A 22,802-nucleotide genomic window follows, 5' to 3' on the forward strand; every position below is an offset into this window, starting at 1 on the left:
TACCAAAACCTAGATGGTATAGCTACTACACACCTGGGCTGTACGGTACCTATCTTAGGGGACCCCCATTGTACATGTGGTCCGTCACTGACTGAAACCTCGTTATGTGGAGCATGACTGTATTCACAGAGTTATGTAACCACCAGCATAATCAGTTGTAGAACATTTTCAGCACCCCGAAAAGAAACCCTGTCCCCATTAGCAGTCAATCCCCATTTCCTCCCAACCCCCACCACCACAGCTCCTGGTAACCACCAATCTACTTTCTGTCTCTATAGATTTTTCTACTCTGGATACTTTTTATAAATGGAATCATACAATATGTCGTCCTTTATGACTGAGATCTTTAACTTACCATAATGTTTTCAAAGTTCATCCACGTTGTAGCATGTATCAGAACTTTATTCCTTTTCGTGGCTGAATAATATTCCATTGTGTAGATAAACCATGTTTTGTTTATCCGTTCATCAACTGACATTTAGGATGTTTCCACTGTTGGCTGCTATGAATAATGCTGCTATGAACCTTTGTGTACATGCTTTTTGTGTGAACGTATGTTTTCCTTTCTCTTGGGTAAATACCCAGTAGTGGAATTGCTGGGTCATATGGAAACTGTACCTTTTGAGGAACTGCCAGACTGTTTTCAAAAGCAGCTGCAATATTTTACATTCCTACCAGCAAGTACGAGGCTTCCAACTTCTCTACCTCTTCAGCAACACTTGTCCTCATGCGCCTTTTTGAGTCTAGCCATCTTTGTGGGTGTGAAGCAGCATCTCTTTGCGGTTTTGATTTGTATTTCCCTAATGACTAAAGGTGCTGAACATCTTTTCATGTGCTTCTGGGCTATTTGTATATCTTCTTTGTCTATTCTGAATGTCTATTCAGATCCTTTGGCCATTCTTTAATTGGGTTATTTGTCTTTTTATTATTGAGTTGTAAAAACCATGGTTGATATAAGCAAAAATCTGATTGGAGCTGTTTGCCCAGCACCAGAGTCTTACTTACAGAGTCCCTAAGTCGGGCCCCTGGGCACGACACTCCCCGTCCTGCTGCCCTCATCTCCTCACAGCCTTGCCCAGCAGGTCCGCCTCACTCAGCCTCAGGAACAAGGTACCTCTTCCTGCCCCCCCCAACCCAACAACTCAGAACCCTCCTCACAGATGAGGAAACTGAGGCTCAAGGTAGAAAGGGACTTGCTCAAGGTCACACGACCACTGAGAGGGAACCGGGCTCAAATTCAGGTCTGTCCAACCAAACCTCACACTCTCTCCACACAGCTGCTCTGCTCATTTGAATGTTCTGTCCTGGTTGTTTTTGGTTTAGGATACACTACATTGCCTGCATTCTCATCACAACCCTGGGAGGTGGGTCATGTAGACATCATTTTCTTTACTTTACGGAGGAGGAAACTGAGGTTAAGAGAGGTGATGTGACTTAAAATTAATAAGTCATGGGATGTAATGTACAACACAGGGAACATAGTCAATAATATTGTAATGACTTTGTATGGTAACTAGACTTACCGTGGTGATCACTTCATAATGTATATATATATCAAATCACTATGATGTACACCTGAAACTAATAGGATATTGTGTGTTAATTATACTTCAATAAAAAGAGAGAGAGAGAGAGGTGATGAGACTTTCCTCAGTCTCACGGCTAGCAGGAGACAGAGGTCACAGCACCACACCCAGGCACAATAGCAGGAGGCCCGCTTTCTGGCCAAGAGCATCTGACCTCAGCCCCCACCCTAAATCCAGCCACACTGCCTGAGGGTGCTGCCTCTCTCCTGGCCCAAAGCCACCCCCACTAACCAGGAAACTCTAGCAGCCAGCAGGCCACTAAAGCGGACCCGGGCTACAGGAACTTCTCCCAGGGCAGCCCTCACCCAGCACCTGCTGGGCCCTCTGGCCGGACACTCCCAGCCCTGCCCAGCCCAGCCCCAACAGGCCCAGCCCAAGACCTTTACCCCTGAAAGAGGTAGCACCCTGGTTTCCATGGGCCTGTTTACCTTACTTTTGTATCATCCCAGGGCTTGGGACAGAAGAGGACACAGGCTTCACGCCTGCGATTTGAGAGATGTGGGGCAAACCAGAAACACCCCAAGGCCCGCTCAGTGAGGTCTCTCATCTCACTTGGAACTGCCCCTGCTTCCTACCAGATCACGAAGCTCCCTGATTCGGGGACGCAGCAGTGTCCCATCATCAGTCACTCATGCCGGCAAGAGGTCCTGGGCAGGCAAGGTGGCAAGAACACAAGAACGTGATGCCCTTCCTTCATTCACGTCACTAAATCAACTTTCTCTTGAGTACCCAGCACTGTTCCAAGCATTGGAGATACCACAGTGAATAAAACCGGCAGAAATCCTTGCCCATTTGGGGACATTCTGGATGTCCCAATGGAGCTGACACACTGGAGCAGAGAGAGAGAGAAGAAAAGATAATTAAGAAAAACATAAAGTATGACAGATGGTGTTAAATGCTAAGGAGAATATAAAGTATGAAAACTGGGTAGGACTCTGTGGGGTGAGTAGCTGCGATTTTAAATAGTGCGGTCAGGGAAGTCCTCGCTGGGAGCAAAACCTGAAAGGTAGAAGGAGGGTGCCACGTGGGTATCTGCAGGTGTCCCATGCAGAGGACACCGCAAGCCTAGGGGCCTGAAGGGGAAGCATGTGGCATTACTGGAGGCACAGCCAGAGATCCAAGCGCGGGAGTGAGAGGAAGAGAGAGGGTGGCGGGCAGACTGGGCAGAACCTCCCAGGCCAACTCTGAAGGGCTCTAAGCAGGGTGAGGGAGAGCGCAGGTGTGGGGGCAAGGTCACCGCAGGTAGCGTCTCTGACTTCCCTCTTCTGCCTGGATCAAATCTCTTTCATCACCATTTCATTAAGGTGGATCTCGGCACTGAGTCGGGGCCCAGAGGGAAAAAGGACAGGGCTCTGTGAGGGGAGGGGACTTACTAAGGAGGAGGGGGGCTTCGGGGAGGGGAGAGCAGCTCAGCTAAAGGGATCCGGGATCACTGCGAGGGATAAGAGCTGTGGGACCTGCAGGGGGCTGGAGGGGAACTTGAGTTCAGCACTGGCTCAGGGCAACCTTCTGAGCGCCTTGGCTTCTGAGCCCAGACCTCCAGGGCTGGCAACCCCATGGGCCTGGATCAGGCCGGGATCGTGCGCGGCGAGTGCTGCCTCAGAAGCCGGAGGGACCGAGGAGCAGGTGCGCAGCTCCTGGGGCAGCCGCCCACTCCGGAAAACAGCCGCAGCCACGCCCACACTGGGCCCTCCTCGTCCCTGCGGATCCCGGGCAGCTGGCAGGGCCCGGTTCCCCACGCCGTCCGTGCCACTCGCACTGAAAACGAGGTGGGGGGAGTGTCCAGCAGATTGTGATTTGCACCGCTTGCCCGGCTGGCCTGAGGAATTCGTTTCCGAGCTGTGGGGAACGAGGAAGGAGGGGCGGGGACGCAGGCCCGGCCCCGCCCTCTCTTGGCACCCCCATCCCCGCGCCGTGCGCCGCTCCTGGCCAAGTCCTTCCTCCCAGGGCACACGGTGAAGGTAGGAAGAGGGGCCACGTCACTGTCCCCAGGCCCGGGAGAGAGCGGCTCCGCCCCTCCCGCCCCTGCCAAAACGCTAGGGCACGGATCTAAAACCAACCGGCCCCAGACCAGGGCCAGCCCAGTCTCCACCGCCCTCCTACAGAGCCACAGGCAGGTGCAGGCGCAGCTGCGGCGCAAGCGGGCAGTGCCGAGCCGTTAGCGCGCGCGCCGTCTGTGCGTCGGTCCGTCAGTCGGGGCGTCAGTCCATCGGCGCGCCGCAGCTCCCGTCCAGGCGCAGCGGCCCCGGCCCCTCGTCGTCCCGCACCCGGAGCTGCCCGGCAGAGCCGGCTTTGGCGCGGCAGCCATGTCCATGGGCCTGGAGATCATGGGCACCTCGCTGGCCGTGCTGGGCTGGCTGGGCACCATCGTGTGCTGCGCGCTGCCCCAGTGGCGCGTATCGGCCTTCATCGGCAGCAGCATCATCACGGCGCAGATCATCTGGGAGGGCCTGTGGATGAACTGCGTGGTACAGAGCACCGGCCAGATGCAGTGCAAGGTGTACGACTCGCTGCTGGCGCTGCCGCAGGACCTGCAGGCGGCCCGCGCCCTCATCATCGTCGCCATCCTGCTGGCCGCCTTCGGGCTCTTTGTGGCGCTCGTGGGCGCCCAGTGCACCAACTGTGTGCAGGACGAGAGCGCCAAGGCCAAGATCACCATCGTGGCGGGCGTGCTTTACCTGCTGGCCGCCGTGCTCACCCTCGTGCCGGTGTCCTGGTCGGCCAACACCATCATCCAGGACTTCTACAGCTCCCTGGTGCCCGAGTCCCAGAAGCGCGAGATGGGCGCCAGCCTGTACGTGGGCTGGGCGGCCGCGGCGCTGCAGCTGCTGGGGGGCGCGCTGCTCTGCTGCTCGTGCCCGCCGCGCGAGAAGAAATATGCGCCCGCCAAGATCCTCTACTCGGCGCCGCGCTCCGCCGGGCAGGGCACCGGCACGGGCACAGCTTACGACCGCAAGGACTACGTCTGAGGGGGCAGACGCGGGGGGACCCCACCACCCCCACGAGTTGGAGCGCCCCCCAGTGCAGAGTGCAGCCTGGCATCGGAGACCAGCCCAGCCCAGATGCCAGGCAGCTCTCTCGCTGGATTGGGAGGGGCCAGCCCGGCGCCCCTTCCGCAGCTGCCACCCCTCCGCGGGCCGGGGAGCGGGACTGCGGAGCCCGGGGACCAGCTGGCGTAGACAATGAAACGTCACCCCTCTAGAGCGCGGAGCTGGGGTGGCCGCCGCTGCTTGCCTGCCCCCTCGGGCCGCGGCCCCAGGCCAGCGTTGGGCTGCGACCGGCAGCCTTGAAAGGGGCCACTTGATATTTTTCAATAAAAGCCTTTGGTTTTGCAGTTGCCGGCGCCTCCTTGTCCTGAGCGCCACCCCCCCTCGCCCCCAGCAAGAGTTGGCCTTGGCTGGATCCTGCTCTGCCGCTGCGGGGATGAAGCTTAGAGAGGGACGGAGGTTCGGGTGACCAATGGAGAAAGTGGGGTTGTAAGCTGAGCTGGGCGCTCGCTAGGTGGTCATTCGGCCCAGGATGAAGGCCCCATCTAGAGAGGCGGGCATGAGCTTTTCCAGCGTACTGCGGCAGGGAGAGGCCTGGGGGAGGGAGGAGGGTGTCAGGGACCCTGTTTTCCAGGCTGTGCCATTTGGGTTTGTGCCTGGAGCCTTGGTCCTCCGCAGTGCAGCTGCACGCCCGAGTGTCCCCTGTGCTGTGCGAAAGAGCACCTTCAGGGCTATGATTTCGTATTTGGGAAAGGAGAACAAAAAGACCTATTGTTTTGGTGAGACACACCACCAAAAGTAAAGCTGGGCAGAATCTCCTCCCCTGGTGGAGCCATGAGAGGGGCCTCATTTTCTTCCTGGGACCCTGAGGGAAGGAAAGAGCGGGCACTCAGAACCCTGTGGTGACACTAACGCTTGAAGTAAACCAAGTGGGGAAGTGCTTGCGTCTTGGAGAAGGCGCAGGAGGTTCAGGCAGTGGGAAAGGAAAGAGATGGACAGCAAGGTGAGAGAGGAAGTGGGATGAGGCCCAGGGGCCCAGAGGAGGCCAAGTCATGGAGAGTCTCACGTGGGAATTAGGCTTGGGGCCTTGCTCTGGTGTTATGGGAGTCATGGAGGGGACATGCCTGGTCAGATTTATGCTCTAAAATAACCTCTCCAGCAGCCCCTGTGGAAGTGGGATTCGAGGAGGGAGATGAAGGCAGGGAGACCATCTCGGAGGCTGTGCAACCACCCCGGCGTGAAATGATGCAGGCCAGAATAAGGCAGGGACAATGGGGCAGGGGGTTGTTGAGGAAGCAAGATGAGCAGGGCTCAAGAACCATTTGGATACAGGGGGTGAGGGAAAGGGAAGAACCAGGATAACCCAAATTTCCCAACCTAGGTCACTGATGGGTTGGTGGTGCCATTTACCAAAATAGGAAAGCAGGTTGCTGGGGGAGGATGCTGGGTTCAGTTTTTGTGTGTGTGTGTGAGGAAGACTAGCCCTGAGCTAACATCCAATGCCAATCCTCCTCCTCTTTTTTTTTTTTTCCTGAGGAAGACTGGCCCTGGGCTAACATCCATGCCCATTTTCCTCTACTTTATATGGGACGCCACCACAGCATGGCTTGACAAGCAGTGCGCTGGTGCATGCCTGGGATCCGAACCTGCAAATCCCAGGCCACCAAAGCGGAGCATGCACACTTAACCACTGTGCCACCAGGCCGGCCCCTGGGTTCAGTTTTGAACGTTCAGAGTTTGGCAAGCCTGTGGGACCTCCAGGCAGAGACATCCAGAAATGGCAGGGCCTATACAGAGATCTGGAACTCAGGAGTGGTTAGCGTACTTGGCTGTTGTTAGCATACAGCTGGCAACCGAAACCAGAGGAGTGGGTGAGGTCAGTCTAGAAACCAAAGAGAAAGGAAGGGTTTCAAGAAGGCGGGCGCTGGCAACAGCATCCAAGGCTGTGGGAGTGGTCAGGCAAGATGAGGCCTGAGGAGTAGCCATGGGAGTAAAAGCTGCAAGGTGGTCGGTCACTGGTGGCCTTAGCAAGAGGAGTAGGGGCAGACACAGTGGAGAGGAAAGTGAGTGGGAAAAGGAAAACAGAACGTGTAGATCGTGCGTCCAAGAGGTTTGCTTCTAAAGGGAATCCAGGCCAAGTTAGCAACTTGAGGGGAATGAGGGCCACTGGACAGGTGTTTGCGATTAGAGAGACTTGAAATTATTTCAGTTATTGTATCTCCAACTTCTTTGCCTGCAGGAAAGCTAAAGCAAAAGGTCCCAGTGGCAGCCAGATTTTTCAATAACATACTGCACTTAGCTCCCCAAGAATCCTCCTCTGGTTAAGGAACACCGACATGTTGTCACCCTTTATGACCCAAGGCAGAGGAAGTAGGTTACCATGAATGGTAAGAGCACCCTGGCTTCAGGTCCTTCTCTGTAAGTTCCAGGAAAGGACTTGGGGTGCCATTATGTGCTCTCCAACGGGGTCCCCTTTGGGAACCACTCTTCCAGCCTGGGGGAAGGAAAGAGGGAGGGTGACAGTGAACAGGAAGGTGAAGGCGGTGATTGATGGAGATGGATCCTAGGGAGAGCTGGAGAGAGGGGGTGTGGGCTCAGAGAGGGAGTGGGGCTCAGTGGGGGGTCATTAAGGGGAGAGGGCTCATTGGGAGGGAGGGTCAGAGAGGAAGGAGGCGTGGCAATAGGAGGTGAGGGGCAGGGAACCAAGAGGAGAAATGTTCTCTGGGCCTGTCTGGGATGGGATTTAGAAGGTGGGCAGAGGGCCAAGGGGTTATTTCTGCCTTCACCTCCCGCAGTCTCTGGCCAGGGAAGGCAGGAAGCCGGGCTGGGCCAAGCCAGAGCTGAGGGGCACCGGGTGGCTTCTTTGTCCCCAAGAGCCCTGCAGACAGGGGCAAAGTTATTCACTTACCGCCAGCTTCAGGAGAGCAGCCTGGACACGATGCCTCCTGGCCACACCAGGGCAGAGCTTCAGCCTGAAGCCCAGAGCCAGCCGGCCCGCTGTAGCCCACCCCCAGCAGCCCCAGACTGGAGGGACACTGGCAGAGAAGACAGGCAGACCCGATCCTCGGGCCCTCGGGCCATCCACCAGCTCCCTGGTCTCTCCCCAAGCCTGGGCTCCCTGGGGCCTCCTGAGGCATAGTGAGGTGTCCTGCTCCAACCTAACCCCCCAACACACACATCCTTGCCTAGCTTCAGGCTCTGTCCTAACTCAACCTCTTCTTATCTTTTCTGGAGTTTAGAGTCTAAACAGAGGTGGTGGAGTTTGCAGCAAACAGACCACAAGCTGAGGAGAGCCCCACGTGAGGGTCCCAGGAAACTTCAGACCACTAGGGAAGAGAAAGGCATTTGATGCGAAGGAACACCTTGGACTAGGAGTCACTTTCTAGATCCACTCCTTTTCCTGTGTGACTCTGAGCAACTCCCTTCTCCTTCTGGGTCTCAGTTTCCCCATCATTTCAACAAGGGGGTTGGACCAGATGATCCATAGGGGCCCCTCTAACTTATCTTTTTCATCCTCATTTTATCCTCATCGCCCCCTGCAGAAGAAAATTAGTCAGAACCAAATTGACCAGGTAAGCAGTGCAGTTCACTCCTCTGAGCCTCAGTTTCTTCATCTACAAAATGGGTCTGATAACACCACTGGGCTGTGCAGAGGATTACTGAGCCATCCTCCGGGTTCCCACGCAGCCTGTTCTCACCCCATCACAGCACATACTACACTATGCTGTGGTTTTGTTTCTTGTCAAACTTCCCCACCAGAAGGTCATCTCCCAAGGTCAGGGGCACTATCCTGGGCTTCTTTCTGTCCGCAGCACTCAGCGCAGGCCAGCACCCATGTGTGGAATGAAGGCGTGCCTGCAGGAATGAAAAGAGCCTGGCACAACGCTAGGCACACAGTAGGACCTCAGCGTGAGTTGGTATCATTAATATTTTGGTGTATTCAGCCAGGCAGGAGCCTGGGAACATGAGGGAGATGGCTGGGTTGTGAGAAAGTCACCGGATTTCTTCCAAATCCGAGGCCCTGGAGCCCCCTGCCAGGCCCTGGGGCTCTGTCCCACCCCACCTCCCACTGCTGAGCCACAGGCCGCCCAGGTCTTGCCACACCTGTTCTAGCTCTTCCTCCTGCCGAGACCAAAAGCCAAGTGCTTTATCAAACAAACACAGCGTTTATTGTGGCTCCCTCAAGGTCTGCTGCTGGCCTGGAAGAACAGACAGTACCTTCCTCCTCCCTCCCCTCCCAGGGTTCCATTGAAGGCCACCTGTGCCAAGACAGGTAGGCCCTGCAGAGCAGGTAGAGAAGAGAGAGCACTGGCTCTGGTGCTCGCAGAGGGTCCTTGGGCAATTTACTGGCCGCTTCTTGCTCTCATCTTCTTCCCTACTTGCACTGCCATGACTCCCACCAGAACACCACCCTCTTTCTGTAACAGCCTCGAGAGGGTCTCCCGCCTCCAGGCTCCCTCTCCACACCCCCCACCCTGCTATGCCCCTTTCCAAGCCATTCACCTCAGAATAGCCAAGTGACCATTCAAGTGACACAGTCCTGAATCTGACCATGTCACTCCCCTATTTAGAATTTCCAGCCCCCTGGCCCCAAATGGCTCATAAGATCCGCCCCCCACCCGGCTCCATGGCATGTCTTAAGAGCGCCTGCAGTGGCAGAGCCACGCTGGCCTCTCAGGTTCCTCTTGTGCCCTCTATACTGCCCCATCTCCTCCCCACCCTGACAACCAAGGCTCCACCCCCCCAGACATCCTTCAGTTCCTCAAAACTCCTGCACTCTCTGGACCCTGGGCCTCAGCACAAGTTGTTCTCTCCTCTTGGCACAGTTGCCCCACCTTCACCTCACCCTTCTTGGCAAGCTTAGAGGTCACGTCATGTCTCAGCTGAGGGACGCTTCCCTGACACCCAGCCTATTCCCAGAGAGTCCTGTGCATCTAGGACTACACCATGGCATTTGTCATTCTGTGCCAGAATCACCTCTTAACTTGTCTTTGTCCTGCCCCTAGACCATCAGCACTGTTGGAGAGGGGCCTAAACACCCTGTTCACCTTGTATGCCCTGAGCCCAGCAGAATGCCCAGCACAGGCTGATGCTCAGTGAAAAATGGACAAGGTTCATGCCCATGGTGCAATCCCGAGAAGAAAATGACTGTGTTTTATGTGCAATCAAGGAACAGCAGTTGGTTCTAGAAGAGTTCAGAGGTCACAAAGAGCTATAACAGTCTGGGAAGGCTTCGTGAAGGGGTCCCTGAACCAGGTCTTGAATAAGTAGGTTTTAGATGAGCAGAGCTAAGAAGGGAAGGTTTTCCAGGCAAGAGTCACTGATTGGGCAAAGGCAAGGAGGCAGGCACAAAAATAATATGCATAGGTGTGTCCAGAAGGCCAAGCTATCTGAAGTAGAAAATTCATATACAAGACGATAAGAGAAAACTTTGAAAAAACTGAGTAAGGACATGGAGTTACAATTCAATCCAAATTTCTTTGCCTGGTATTCCAGGCCCTTCACTGCCTCCTTCCCAGACTTAACACTGGAGCCACCTGGACTGCCCTCCTAAGCATACTCTGCTGTTCCAGCCTTCACTCCTTTTACTATCCCTATCCTTCCTCCTTCCCTTCTGTCCAAGTCCTAATCATCACTAGGGAATTGGCAATTCATTGGAAATCCAGACGGATTAAAGTCGAACAACAGCAACAACAAAAACTATGAAAGAACTAGAAGACAATGCAGAAAAATATCTTTATAAGATTGAAAGGAAGAAAGCCTCCCTAAGCAAGACATAAACCTCTGAAGGAATCAAAGAAAAGATGATCAGATTTGAGTGCATAAAAATTTTAAATTAATGAACAATCTGAAAAGGAAATTAAGAAAACAATTCCGTTTACAATAGCATCAAAGTGAATAAAATACTTGGGCATAAACCTAACCAAGGAGGTGAAAGATTTGTACACTGAGGGGGCCAGCCCGGTGGCATAGTGATTAAGTTCACACGCTCCGCTTCAGCAGCCTGGGGTTCACAGGTTCGGATCTGGGCGCACACCGACACACCACTCATCAAGCCATGCTGTTGCGACATCCCACATACAAGATAGAGGAAGATGGGCACAGATGTTAGCTCAGGGCCAATCTTCCTCATCCCCCCCCCAAAAAAAAAAAAGATTTGTACACTGAAAACTACAAAACATTACTGAAAGAAATTAAAGAAAACACAAAATAAATGGAAAGACATCCCATGTTCATGGATGGGAAGACTTAAAATTGCTAAGATGTCCATGCTACTCAAAGTGGTATACAGATTCAATGCAATCCCTATCAAAACCCCAACATAACTTTTTGCAGAAATAGAAAAATTCATCCTGAAATTCATATGGAATTTCAAGGAACCCGAATAGCCAAAAAGAAGAAGAAAGGTGGAGGACCCATACATCTGGATTTCAAAACATATTACGAAGATACAGTAATGAAAACACTGTGGTACTAGCATAAGACAGACAAATAGACCAATGGAATAGAATAGAGAGCACAGAAATAAACTCTTGCATATACGATCAAATGATTTTCCAAAAGGAAACTAAGGACTCAATGAGGAAAGGACAGTCTTTTCAACAAATCGTGTTGAGAAAACTAGGTATCCACATTCAAAAGAAAGAAGGTGGATCCTTGCCTAACATCATAAACAAAAATTGACTCAATGGGCCAGCCCCGTGGCTTAGCGGCTAAGTGCGCACGCTCCGCTACTGGCGGCCCGGGTTCAGATCCCGGGCGCGCACCGATGCACCGCTTCTCCAGCCCTGCTGAGGCCGCGTCCCACATACAGCAACTAGAAGGATGTGCAACTATGACATACAACTATCTACTGGGGCTTTGGGGAAAAAAAAAAGGAGGAGGATTGGCAATAGACGTTAGCTCAGAGCCGGTCTTCCTCAGCAAAAAAAAGAGGAGGATTAGCACGGATGTTAGCTCAGGGCTGATCTTCCTCACAGAAAAAAAAAAATTGACTCAAAATGGATCAAAGACCTAAGGATAAGAGCTAAACCAATAAAACTCTTAGAATAAAACAGGGCAAAACCTTCACAACATTGGATTTGGCAACAATTTCTTGGATATGACACCAAAGGCACAGGCAACAAAAGAAAAAATAAACAAATTGTACTTGATGAAAATTTAAAATTTTGTTCATCAAAGGACACTATGGGCAGAATGAAAAGGCAACCCAAAGAATGGTTTTGGAATATATTTGCAAATCATATATCTGATAAAGGATTAAAATCCAGAATATATAAAGAATTCCTAAAACTTGACAACAAAAAACCAAACAACTGATTCAAAAATGAGCAAAGGACTTGAATAGATGTTTCTCCAAAGAAGATATATGAATGGCCAACAAGCACATGAACTGATGCCCAACATCACTAATCATCAGGGAAATGCAAATCAAAACCACAATGAGATACCACTTCATACCCATTAGCATGGCTCCTATCAAAAAAAAAAAAACAAACACAGAAAATAACAACTGTTGACAATGGAGAAACTGTTGATATGGAGAAATTGGAACCCTTGTACGCTGTTGGTGGGAATGTAACATGGTACAGCCACTGTGGAAAACAGTATAGCAATAACAAATTAAAAATAGAGCTACCACATAATCCAACAATTCCACTTCTGGGTATAAACCCAAAGGAATTGAGAGCAGGGTCTCAAAGAGATATTTACACACCCATGTTCATAGCACTATTCACAATATCAAGAGGTGGAAGCAATGCAAATATCCATCTACAGAGGAAAGGATAAGCAAAATGTGGTATATTGAATGAAATACAATGAAATAGTATTCAGCCTTTAAAGGAAGAAAATTCTGACATATGCTACAATATAGATGAGCCTTGAGGATATTATGCTAATTGAAATAAGCCAGTCACACACACAAAAAAATACTGTATGATTCCACTTACGTGAGGTACATAGAGTAGTCAAATTCACAGAAACAAAAAGTAGAATGATGGTTACCAGGAGAAAGGGGGAGGAAGGAAAAGGGAGCTGTTGTTTAACAGATATAGTTTCAAATTTGCAAGATGAAAAAGTTCTGGATGTTTCACAACAATGTGAATATACTTAAAATTACTGAACTAGTGGTTAAGTTCAACGCACTCCACTTCAGTGGCCCGGGGCCTGGTGTCCAGGCATGGACCTACACCACTCGTCTGTCAGTGGCCATGCTGTGGTGGTGGCTCACATACAAAAAAAGGAGGAAGATTGGCAGTGGACGTTAGTTCAGGGCAAATCTTCCTCAGCAAAAAAAGTAATAATAAAATAAAATTACTGAACTGTACTCCATGGTTAAGATGGTAAATTTTACGTTATGTGTTTTTTACAATAAAAAAATTATATGGAGAAAAAAATAGATTTCAAAGATAAGCAAGAAACAGGGAGAAAATATTTGCATCAGATGTAACAGAAAAATGGTTAATATACCTAATATAAAAAGAGTTCCTGCAAATCAACAAGAGAAAGTATAACAATCCAATAAAACAATTGGTAAAGGAGAACAATTATGAAAAGAACTATCCATGCTAGTAAACATATGAAAAGATGCATAACTTCCCTATGAAATGATATTTCTCTAAATTCTCGAAATGAAACAAAATTTTCTTCCCCTGTCAGATTGGCAAACTTTAAAGACTGATTGTATCACTGAGGGCCCGGCAGGGAGCAGACAGAGCCCTGGATTTTGAAGAGACTTTATTGGAGGGACTTATGTACAGAGATGTCCGGGTAGAGTTAGGAGATTCAGCAAAGGATACTGAGGTATCAAGAGACTAAGAACACTGGGGAGTCATTACCACCCCCAAGCCTAAAGAAGCAACGGGAGGAAACCGAGTTACGGGAGCCAGCTGAAATGTGGAGCCGTGGGGAAAGGGGTACTGGACAGTAGTCAGTAGAAGGACAGACCCCTGCTGGACACAGCAGACCAGGAGGCAGCGGGAGAGACAAAGCTCAGCATCTGTCTCTTCTCACCCTCAGAAGCCAGAAGGCAAAGATGCTCCAGTCTGCATAGGTCAGCCTCCCAGTGGCACAAAGAAGAGCAGAGAATGGATTTTGGGAGAATAACCAGCACTTTGGTGATATCCAATATGACAGAAAATAATCGCAGCTAACGGTTTTTAAGCGCAAGTTTTGAGGGAATGGTGGTATTGTCATCATCATCCCCATTTTATGGGTAGGAAAACTGAGGCACAGAGATGTTATACTATTTTCCCAAAGTTCCCGCAGATGTTACACAGAGGAGCTGGCTTTGAACCCTGGCAGTCTGGCTTACTAGAGCCCAGGTTGTGAACCACTGCACTCCCCTGCCTCTTTTGTTTTCCTCTTTCCTGTTGGTGAAGTATATATTGATACAATAACCAATTTTTGGAGGTCAATTTGAGCACTTCTATAAAAAATAAAGTCCCTTATAAATATAAAAATAGTCTGAGACCCAGCAATTCCCCTTCTAGGTAACATTGCTCTGAAATACTCACACAGTGTGCAAGGATATGGGATATTCACTTTATAGGTAACTGGAACTGACCCCTCCCCCAGCTCCAGGAATAAGTCCTGATCAGACTAAGCCAGTCACAGTGGGGGGTCTCTTTCCCTCCATGGTGATGGTTTAGAGTGGGTGTGTGACAGTTCCAGCCAATGAGACAAGAGGGAAGGTCTGCTGGGGGCAGCAGGGCTAGGTTTCCACATCCTTAAGAAAGACAGCACCCCTCTTTCCCTGGATGTTGTCCTGTCAGGTGGTGACATCTGGAATTGTATTACCAACCTCAACGAGAATGAGCCCAAGGACATCAGTCTGGAGAGGAGGAGCCTGGAGCCCTGGAAACATTTTCTCTCTAGTAACTGTCTCCTCGCTGGGGCCCTCCTGTTCCTCTAGATCTCTGGTTGCAGAAAATGCAGCTTTTCTTATTGCTTAAGCCAGTTTGACTTGCAGTTTCCAGCCAAAGATGTCCTAACCACTACAACTTGGCTGCTGTAAAAAAGGAATCAAGTCCAACGTCTGTTATAAGTAGTCTCACAGGAAAATAAAAATAAACAAATAAATCAAATCTGAATCTGGTCAATTTCCTAGATCCAAAATCAATTTACAGGACATGCAAAGGAGAGAGCAGCCTGTCAACCCAGAATACAGTCAGCAAAATCCAGATGTGGAGAACTCGATAGGACAAATCAATGGGTTCTCCAACCAAAAAATTCCAAGGGAAAAAAAAGAGATGTAGGGAAACCTTAGAGCAGAAGAAACTTAGAGGACACACCAACCAATCACAGCTGTGGGCCGCAATTGGTTCCCGATTCAAACTGTTAAAATAAAGTTTATGCATTTATGAGACAATTAGAAAACTAAACACTGAGTGGATAATTGATAATATTGAGGAATCACTTTTTTTAAAGTGTGTAAATGATGTGGTGGTTAATGTTTAAGAAACTAAAAAAAATCTTCGACTTTTAGAGAAACATGCTGAAATATTTACAGATGAAATGGTATGATGTCTGCGATTTACTTCAAAATTATGCGCAGGTGGGAGAGAAGATACGTGGGGTGTAGATGAAACAAGACTGGCCTTGAGTTGATAATTGTTGAAGCTGGATGATGGGAGATGGTGATTCTATCTTCCTCCATATATGTTTAAAATTTTTCTTAATAAATAGTTTATTTAAAAAAAGGTGGATCTGGGCCAGCCCCGTGGCGTAGTGGTTAAGTGCACGTGCTCCGCTGTTGGCGGCCTGGGTTCGGATCCCAGGCGCGCACCGACACGCCGCTTGTCAGGCCATGCTGTGGCGGCGTCCCATATAAAGTGGAGGGAGATGGGCACAGATGTTAGCCCAGGGCCAGTCTTCTTCAGCAAAAAGAGGAGGATTGGCATGGATGTTAGCTCAGGGATGATCTTCCTCACAAAAAAATAAATAAATAAAATAAAAATAAAAAAATGTGGATCTGTATTGACGTAGAAAAATCTCCCTCAGAAATATCTTCTTTCTCTTGCATTATCAAACGCCACGCCCTCTCTACTATATCCTTCACATCAACGTATAAACATGTTTGAGAATTGCCCGTCTTTAAAAAAAGTGTTTCCTGGACTTCACATCTCCAAACAGATGCCAGCGCATTTCTCTGCTCACCTTCTCAAGAGTTCTCTCTCCCCTGATTCCGCTTCCTCCCCGCCCACACGCAAAGCAGCCACTCCAAGCTGCCCTGGCAAGGTCCCCAGCGGCCTCCAGGTTGCCGCGGCCAACGGTCACTATCCTGTCCAGAGCTAAACTCACGATCTCAGCACGCTTGGCATAGTTGACGGCTCCCTCCTCCTTAGAGCCCTCGATACTCCTGTCCTTGGTGACACCACCCTCAGCTGGCCCCTCCGTGCACACTCCTCTGTCTCCCTTCCAGAGTCCTCCTTTACTTGACTTCAAGGGTCCTCTGTCCTGAGCCCTCTTCTCTTCCTCCAATGCACTATTGTCCCCTTTGGAGGTCTCACGCATTCCCATGGCTTTAACATCCTCTAGCTCCCGGACCTCGGCTCCGAGCTCCCCACTCGCGCATCTAGTGCCTCATTGGATGGCATGGGGGTCATGGAGGGCAGTGGTTAACAGCATGGCCCCTGGAACCCCACCACTGGGGATTGGATCCTGGCCCTGCAGCTTCCAAGCTGCGTGATGGTGGGCAATTAACCTCTCTGTGGCTTAATTCTCTCAGCTATGAAGGAAGGATCATAAACAATACATGGACCTTCTCACAGCCAATAAGAGGATTAAACGAATTAATGGATGCCAAGCACTTAGCACGGTGCTTGGCATACGTTAAGCTCTCAATAAATGGTAACTCTTATGATATCTCATGGGCGTCTGGAACTTAACACACCTCAAGTGGGGCTCCAGACCCTCCCTACCAATAGCACCCTGAGAGGAGAAACAGCTCCTCTCCAGCCTTCCCCACCTCAGTAGTTGCCACAACTGCCCGCCCTTGCGTCCAGTCTGAAACCTGGGGGTTGTCCTGATTCCTTGCTTTCCCTCACCATCTTCGTCTCTACTCATCCAATTCTTCATCAAATCCTATTGATTCTAACTCAAAATATATTTGAAATCCATTACCTCTCTCTGCCTCCACAGCCACCTCCCAGTCAACGGTTGTCATCATGTCCCAACTGGACAACTGCAATAGTCTCCCTCCTCTCCTTCACTTCCCCTCTAGTCTGAGCCCCCGCCTTCTCCTGGGCAGCCAAACAGGCCTATAAAAATGTAAATCCTGTCTTTCCCTGCTTAAACCCTTCACTGGCTCTCATTTCTCTTAGAATAAAGACCAAATCCCCTACTGGTCCCTGCTTGAACCAACCCCAGCCCACATGTGCCTTTTTCCCCTTGCTTTTGCTGCTCCAGCTTCCTGTGCCTTCCTCTCTGTTCCTCTAACAAGGCAAGGTCTTGCGCACCTCAGGGCCTTTGCACATGCTATTCCCTCAGCCTAGAACACTTTTCTCCCTGGTGTTCATATGACTACCTCCTTCTTATCCTTCAGATTTCACCTTACCTAAGGCCTTCCCTTACGGCCCTACTTAATGTTTCCCACCCCAATTATTAGCAAACGCAGCACCCTGCTCACTGAACTTGTCACAATTTGTACTTACATATTTATTTCTTGTTTATTTGTTTATGGCCTGTCTCCCCCACTGGAGAGTAGAAAAGCCGGGGATTTTTTGGTTTTGGTTTTTCGCATTCCTTGAGGGACGGGGTCATGTAATTGCCACATCCCTAGCTCTAAAATTCATACTTGGCATTAGCGGGTGCTCAGTAAATACTTGTTGAATGAATTATTGGATTGTTGATTTGAAAAGAAAGTCTGTTGTGGACGAATGTGTATGGCATTGTGGCAAATCTGAAAGTCAGTCCACAAACTTAGATGTGCAATGACATTGTTTCCTCGATGCTCCATTCTGCTGAGGCAGCTGGAAACAAGTTGAACTTCAATCCTCCTGAGGCTGGGCCACAACTCCAGGATATTCAGCAGGACCACATTTGTTGTGTGTGGGGGGAGGGTATGAAGGAGGAGGCTGAGGGGAGGGAGAGGTTGGACAGCATCCAGCCCTCAGGCAACAGTATTCACTGCCGGGACATCACCATCCCATCCCAACGGCCCCTTCCGTCCTGTGGCTTGCACTGTGTCTGCTCTGGGCTTGGGACCGGGGAATATTTTGCAAGCTGCCTATGGTCCTACCTGCATAGTAGACCCATGAGCCATTCCTCTCTGAGGACACTGCCAAGAAGCAGGTGGCAGACCTCCCTCCCATTCTTGGCCAAAATGCTTGTCTCTGATGAGGCATTCCCTTCCCCTCAGGGCTTTGGCTTTTGAAACACATAAACCAGCTCTTCTGCTCTTAGGTCTGCCACATACATCCCCAGAGGCAATGAGCACAGAACCCAGAGCACAGAAAAATAGGCAAATGCAGGAAGGAACAAACTAGATTAACATTCAAATATATTATAGGGCCGCCCCCTCCGTGGCGTAGTGGTTAAGTTCACGCGCTCGGCTTCGGTGGCCCGGGGTTCGCAGGTTCAGATCCCGGGCGTGGACCTACGCACCACTTATCAAGCCATGCTGTGGCGGGCGTCCCACGTATAAAGTAGAGGAAGACTGGCCCTGGGTGTTAGCCCAGGGCCAGTCTTCCTCAGCAAAAGGGGGAGGATTGGGAATAGATGTTAGCTCAGAGCTAATCTTCCTCAAAAAAAAAAAAAAAAGAAAGAAAAAGAAATATATTATATGTTTGGAAAAGATCATGCTGAATACCATGCAGGGAAATGACCAGAGGGGCCAAAATGGAGAAGTCCAGGGAGGGGGCAGCCATGCAAGGGAGAGACGAGACAGCGGAGATGGGGAGAAGTGGATGGGTATCAAAGCTCTTTGGGAGACAATCAACAGAACTCGGTGAGGGATTGAAGAATTGGATGGGGTGGGGGAGGTAAGGAAGAAGGAGTCCTCAGGAATGACTCCTAAGAGTCTGCCTTGGGAGACAGGATGGCTCTGCCACCGCACACGGTGTTCCCACTTCTGGAACACCCTCCTCCGCTGTAAGCACTCCACCTGGCCGACTCCTACTCATCCTTCAGATCTCCATTCAAGCATCGCTCCTGCAGAGCCACCTTGCCTGACCCCAGGGTGGGGGGATTCCTGCGTTTTATGCTCTCACTCTCCTTTGCACGTTTTCTGGGTGTGTGAGCACACATCCGTTAGTACCGTGCCCACCAGACTGTCAGGGCTCCAGCTGATCTGGGCTCACCCTTGCATCCCCAGTGCCTGGCACACAGTAGGTCCTCAATAAATGAAGGCTCCTAAAAGCAAGCAGAGGAGGCTGGAGTGTATCCTGCAGGCTGGTGTTTCTCAAGGGGAGTGGAGGTTGCTGGGTTTCAAAATACATAGACTCTTTCCACCACCTCCATTCCAAAAGAGAAGGTGTCCTCACCCTTCCTACTTTACGAATCAGTGCACAATGAGACTGTTACTGGGGGTGCAGTGACTGTGCACATGAGTCTGAAAGCAGAAAAAAAGTTGACCAGAGTTGCTGTTAGCAGGGCCTGTGGGGGGTTCTGGAGCACAGGAGTGGGGGATGAAAGCAGGAGATGGAGGATCTGTGGGCCTGGTGGGAAGCTTGGAGGGGAGGCGGTACAAGTGGGGCCTGGAGGTGGCGGAGAGGCCCCCAGAGGTGTTCTTGACACCATAGCTATGGGATAGTCATGCAGTCCCTCCTTCTATCCATGGTCCCCAGGGGCCTCCCCAACCTGCTCTGAGAAACATAAACACTCCACACAATCCACTGTTGTATGTATGGTTCACGAGTTTGTTGTTTTGTTCATGGCTATGTATAGAAAGGCACATAGTAGGGGCTCCAAAAAGTGCTGATTTTTGAAGGAAAAAGCGAATGTTCTCCAAGTGCTCAGGGAGTCCTGCGAGGCAAAGGGGATTACTATTCCCCCGTGGGAAAGGCTGCTGCGTGGATTAAAGGAGATAATGTATATGAAAGTCCTGACAGCTTCATAAACTCAGGGTCAGAATCTGAGAGAGAGAAAGAAGGTGGGCCGGGGCTTAGGGGGATGTGATGGGAGGCAGCCAGCGGGAGTCCCACAGGGGCCCTGGAGAGCCCCACGGGAAACCTCCAGGGGTCTTCTGGGAGCCGGTCGGCCCCAGCACCATTGACACCCCTGCCCCACCCAGCCAGCCGGCAGGAATTTGCCCCGGTGACCTCCCCAGGCGCACTCTTGTCACCATGGCGACCAACAGCGGAACAAGCAGCCTGATTGTCCCTGCTCAGCGGGGCAGGTGAAACCCCAGCCACGTGACCGATACTGGGCCAGGTGCAGTTACGGAACAGCCACCGCCTCTCCACTTTAACCCATTGCACGCCGCCACCACCCAGGCCACTGTGTCCCTGCCACTGCAGGCTGCACCCCTTGGGCCGTCGGTCCCCAGCCAGAAGGGCAGGGACGAAATACACTGAACACTGCCCTAGGAGTCACACCGCCCGGGAAGGTGTGGGGACGGGGCCACGCACTGGCTGAGTGATTTGGAGCTGGCTTACTTCCCCTCCTGAGCCCCCGTTTTCTCAGCAGTAAAATGAGGATGACAGCCTCCCACTCACAGGGAGGTCAGGACTGCTGGGAACAAGGACGCGCAAGTGTAGACTCGACCTCCTCGAGCGTTCTCATTCTGCACCTGGTTTCTCCCCCCACATCACCTCAGCCTATCAGGGGCTCCAGGAGGCCTCCCCTCCAGCAGCTTGACACCCCCCAAGAGTGAACCCTCACCAACCAACAGCGAGTCCACTGGCCTGTCCGTAACAAGCTAAGGAGGGGTGGGCAGCCCCCAGGTTGACCCCTCCCCAACACACCATCGCCAGCGGCCTTCCCAGGTAGCAACAACCCCTCTCCTGGCCCCACTGCTTTCTTTGGAGTGTTCAAGTGGAAACCTCAAGCCGACTGGTTATTCTGCTCGCCAGCCCAGCCCTGACCAGGCACGTGACAGGGCTGGGGCCCAGGACTCGGAATGTCTCGAAGCAGCTTCTGCACTGGCTCCCAGCAGACGGTCAAGGGTCCTGGGCGAGGCTCAGGTTTCCCGGCCAGACTGTCGGCTAGCTGCGGTAGGGGTGGAGGATGGTTGGAAATCACCTTTGAAATACTACTCTTCTGAATCACCAACCTTACGTCAATCCCCTTCCCCTTCAGCCACAAACTCTAGAAAAACACCATCCTTCATCATCTCCTCCAAGGACCCCTCCCAGGCCTTGGACCAGGCCCCACTCAGGGCTCAGATGTCCTCATCATTCCCCTCAAGACTATGCTGGCAACAAATGATCACACCACCTGGTGTGTTGAGAGTCCCCAGTGACCTCAAAGGCCTCCTCAGATGAGAAGAAAACACCTGCCAGTCCCCAGGCTGACTAAAGATGGAGATCATTTTATTAGGCAAGGCATTTATTAGGCCTTAGAGTTAGGATGCATCCTACCGGTCCTTACTCCATCAGGCCCGCCCTAAAGAGGTGGGGGAGAGACCGATGTAACCCTGGCTAGCCCAGGTGTCATCTCCTGGAGGGGGCACTGAGCCAGCCACCAGCTGAACCTTCACCTAAGCCTCCGCTGATGCCCTGAATCTCTCCATGACCATTCCGTAAAATTACTATTGCACTTTGCAACAGATGAACCAAACGACTCCAGTCCTGCAGGAGCCCCCAGCCTACGGTGGACACAGAGAAGGCCAGTTCTACAATACTGTACAGTAGACTCTGAAAAATGCTTTGAGAACATGGGGTGGAAGAGATTAGTTTCAACTAGGGAACTCTGGGAAGCCTTGAGGAGGAGGAGGCGGTTGTCGTGGACCTTAAAAGATGTATAGGACTTGGGACAGCTGGCTATCTGAGGGGCACAGCATCCCAGCAGGGGGAGTGGTGGGGCAAAGATCTAAAGGGAGGTGTGCAGTGTGGTCCTCAGGGTGCCTGGTTGGGGAGTAAGAGAATGTGGAGCATGCATAGAAAGGCAGGTAGGATCAGACTGGGGAAAGCTTGGGATGCTATGAAATTTCAACACTCAACTTTACAGATGGGGAGTCCCTGAAGATTTCTGAGCGGAAGAATGCTGTAGAAAGAGCAGCTACTCTTGCAACTGCTGGAGGATGGACTGCCGTGGAAGTCAGCCGAGACCTGAGATAATGCCACCACTGGCACCTCTACTCCAGACAGGGAAGAGTAGATGGCAGCAGGTCAAGGTTCCAAAGGGAAGTGATTTCCCTGCAGAATGTGCTGAGTTCTGGGGGTGGGAGGATTGTTTACTTCTCTGCTGGGAAATGGGGATGGGGGTGGGGGATGGGAGCATATCTGAGCTATTTCAGCTCAATGCAACAAATGCCCTCTCCAGGACAAATACCTGGCCTCCCACCTGACTCACATCAAGAATGACAGACCAGACAGCGGTTCTGGTTCCACCTCTTGTACAAGTCATTTGCCTCAGTTTCCCCATCTATACGGGGGGGGGGGGGGGGGGGGGGGAGTGAAGGGTATTTAGAGATGAGCTCCAGACACCTTCAAATTGATACGGGTTCAAGACAACGTTGACAAGAGGGAAGCCATTGTAGAATAGAAACTCGACTGTAACTTTGAATGACCTCTGACAAACAAAGCCAGCCGGATATGTAACCTCCAGGAGATCTAACTGCTCTGTAGATTTTATGACCCCTGCTTGACCCCTGAACAGAGAGTCTATGCTGATAGCCATCATCATTGAAAACTGAAAGATCTGGTGTGGCACTCCTAGCCTATAACAGAAGGTCAACATTCCTAACCCCCTCCCCAATAATCCATCAGCCTATATAACTGCTGTAAGATTCTGTGCCCCCAAAGATGGTTCTTTTGGACATGAGTCCGCCATCTTCCCTCTTGCTAGCAAGCTGTAATAAAAAGTCCTTTTTCTCCTACTACCGTGCCTCTTGCCTATTGGCATGTCTTGCGGCGGGCAGACCAACCCCCTTTTTGGGTCTTTCTAGAGGCCACAATTTCAGGACGGGTAAAACGGGCTCCATCCGGCCTCCCTGGGCCCTGGGCTGTGGGGCACGGGGCCTCCAAGCTGGCGCCCTGGCGAGGAGAGCCACTCCTGGCGCCTCTCGCCCGCGCCCGCCGGCCGCACAGAAAGTACGGCGCCCACCCACGGCGGCGCGCCAGGG

The 22,802-nt window shown here is 51.2% G+C and overlaps 1 protein-coding gene across 1 annotated transcript; it reads left to right on the forward strand.

Moving 5' to 3' along the window:
* The first annotated feature begins 3,422 nt into the window (after positions 1-3,422).
* CLDN3 (claudin 3) lies at positions 3,423-4,920 on the forward strand. The gene has a single exon (XM_058570548.1). It carries the CDS (start codon positions 3,893-3,895, stop codon positions 4,553-4,555), a length of 663 nt encoding a protein of 220 aa, XP_058426531.1. The 5' UTR covers positions 3,423-3,892; the 3' UTR covers positions 4,556-4,920.
* The last annotated feature ends 17,882 nt before the right edge of the window (positions 4,921-22,802 follow it).

The sequence above is a fragment of the Diceros bicornis genome, chromosome 26 (assembly GCF_020826845.1).
Source record: "Diceros bicornis minor isolate mBicDic1 chromosome 26, mDicBic1.mat.cur, whole genome shotgun sequence".
NCBI classification, from domain to species: domain Eukaryota; kingdom Metazoa; phylum Chordata; class Mammalia; order Perissodactyla; family Rhinocerotidae; genus Diceros; species Diceros bicornis.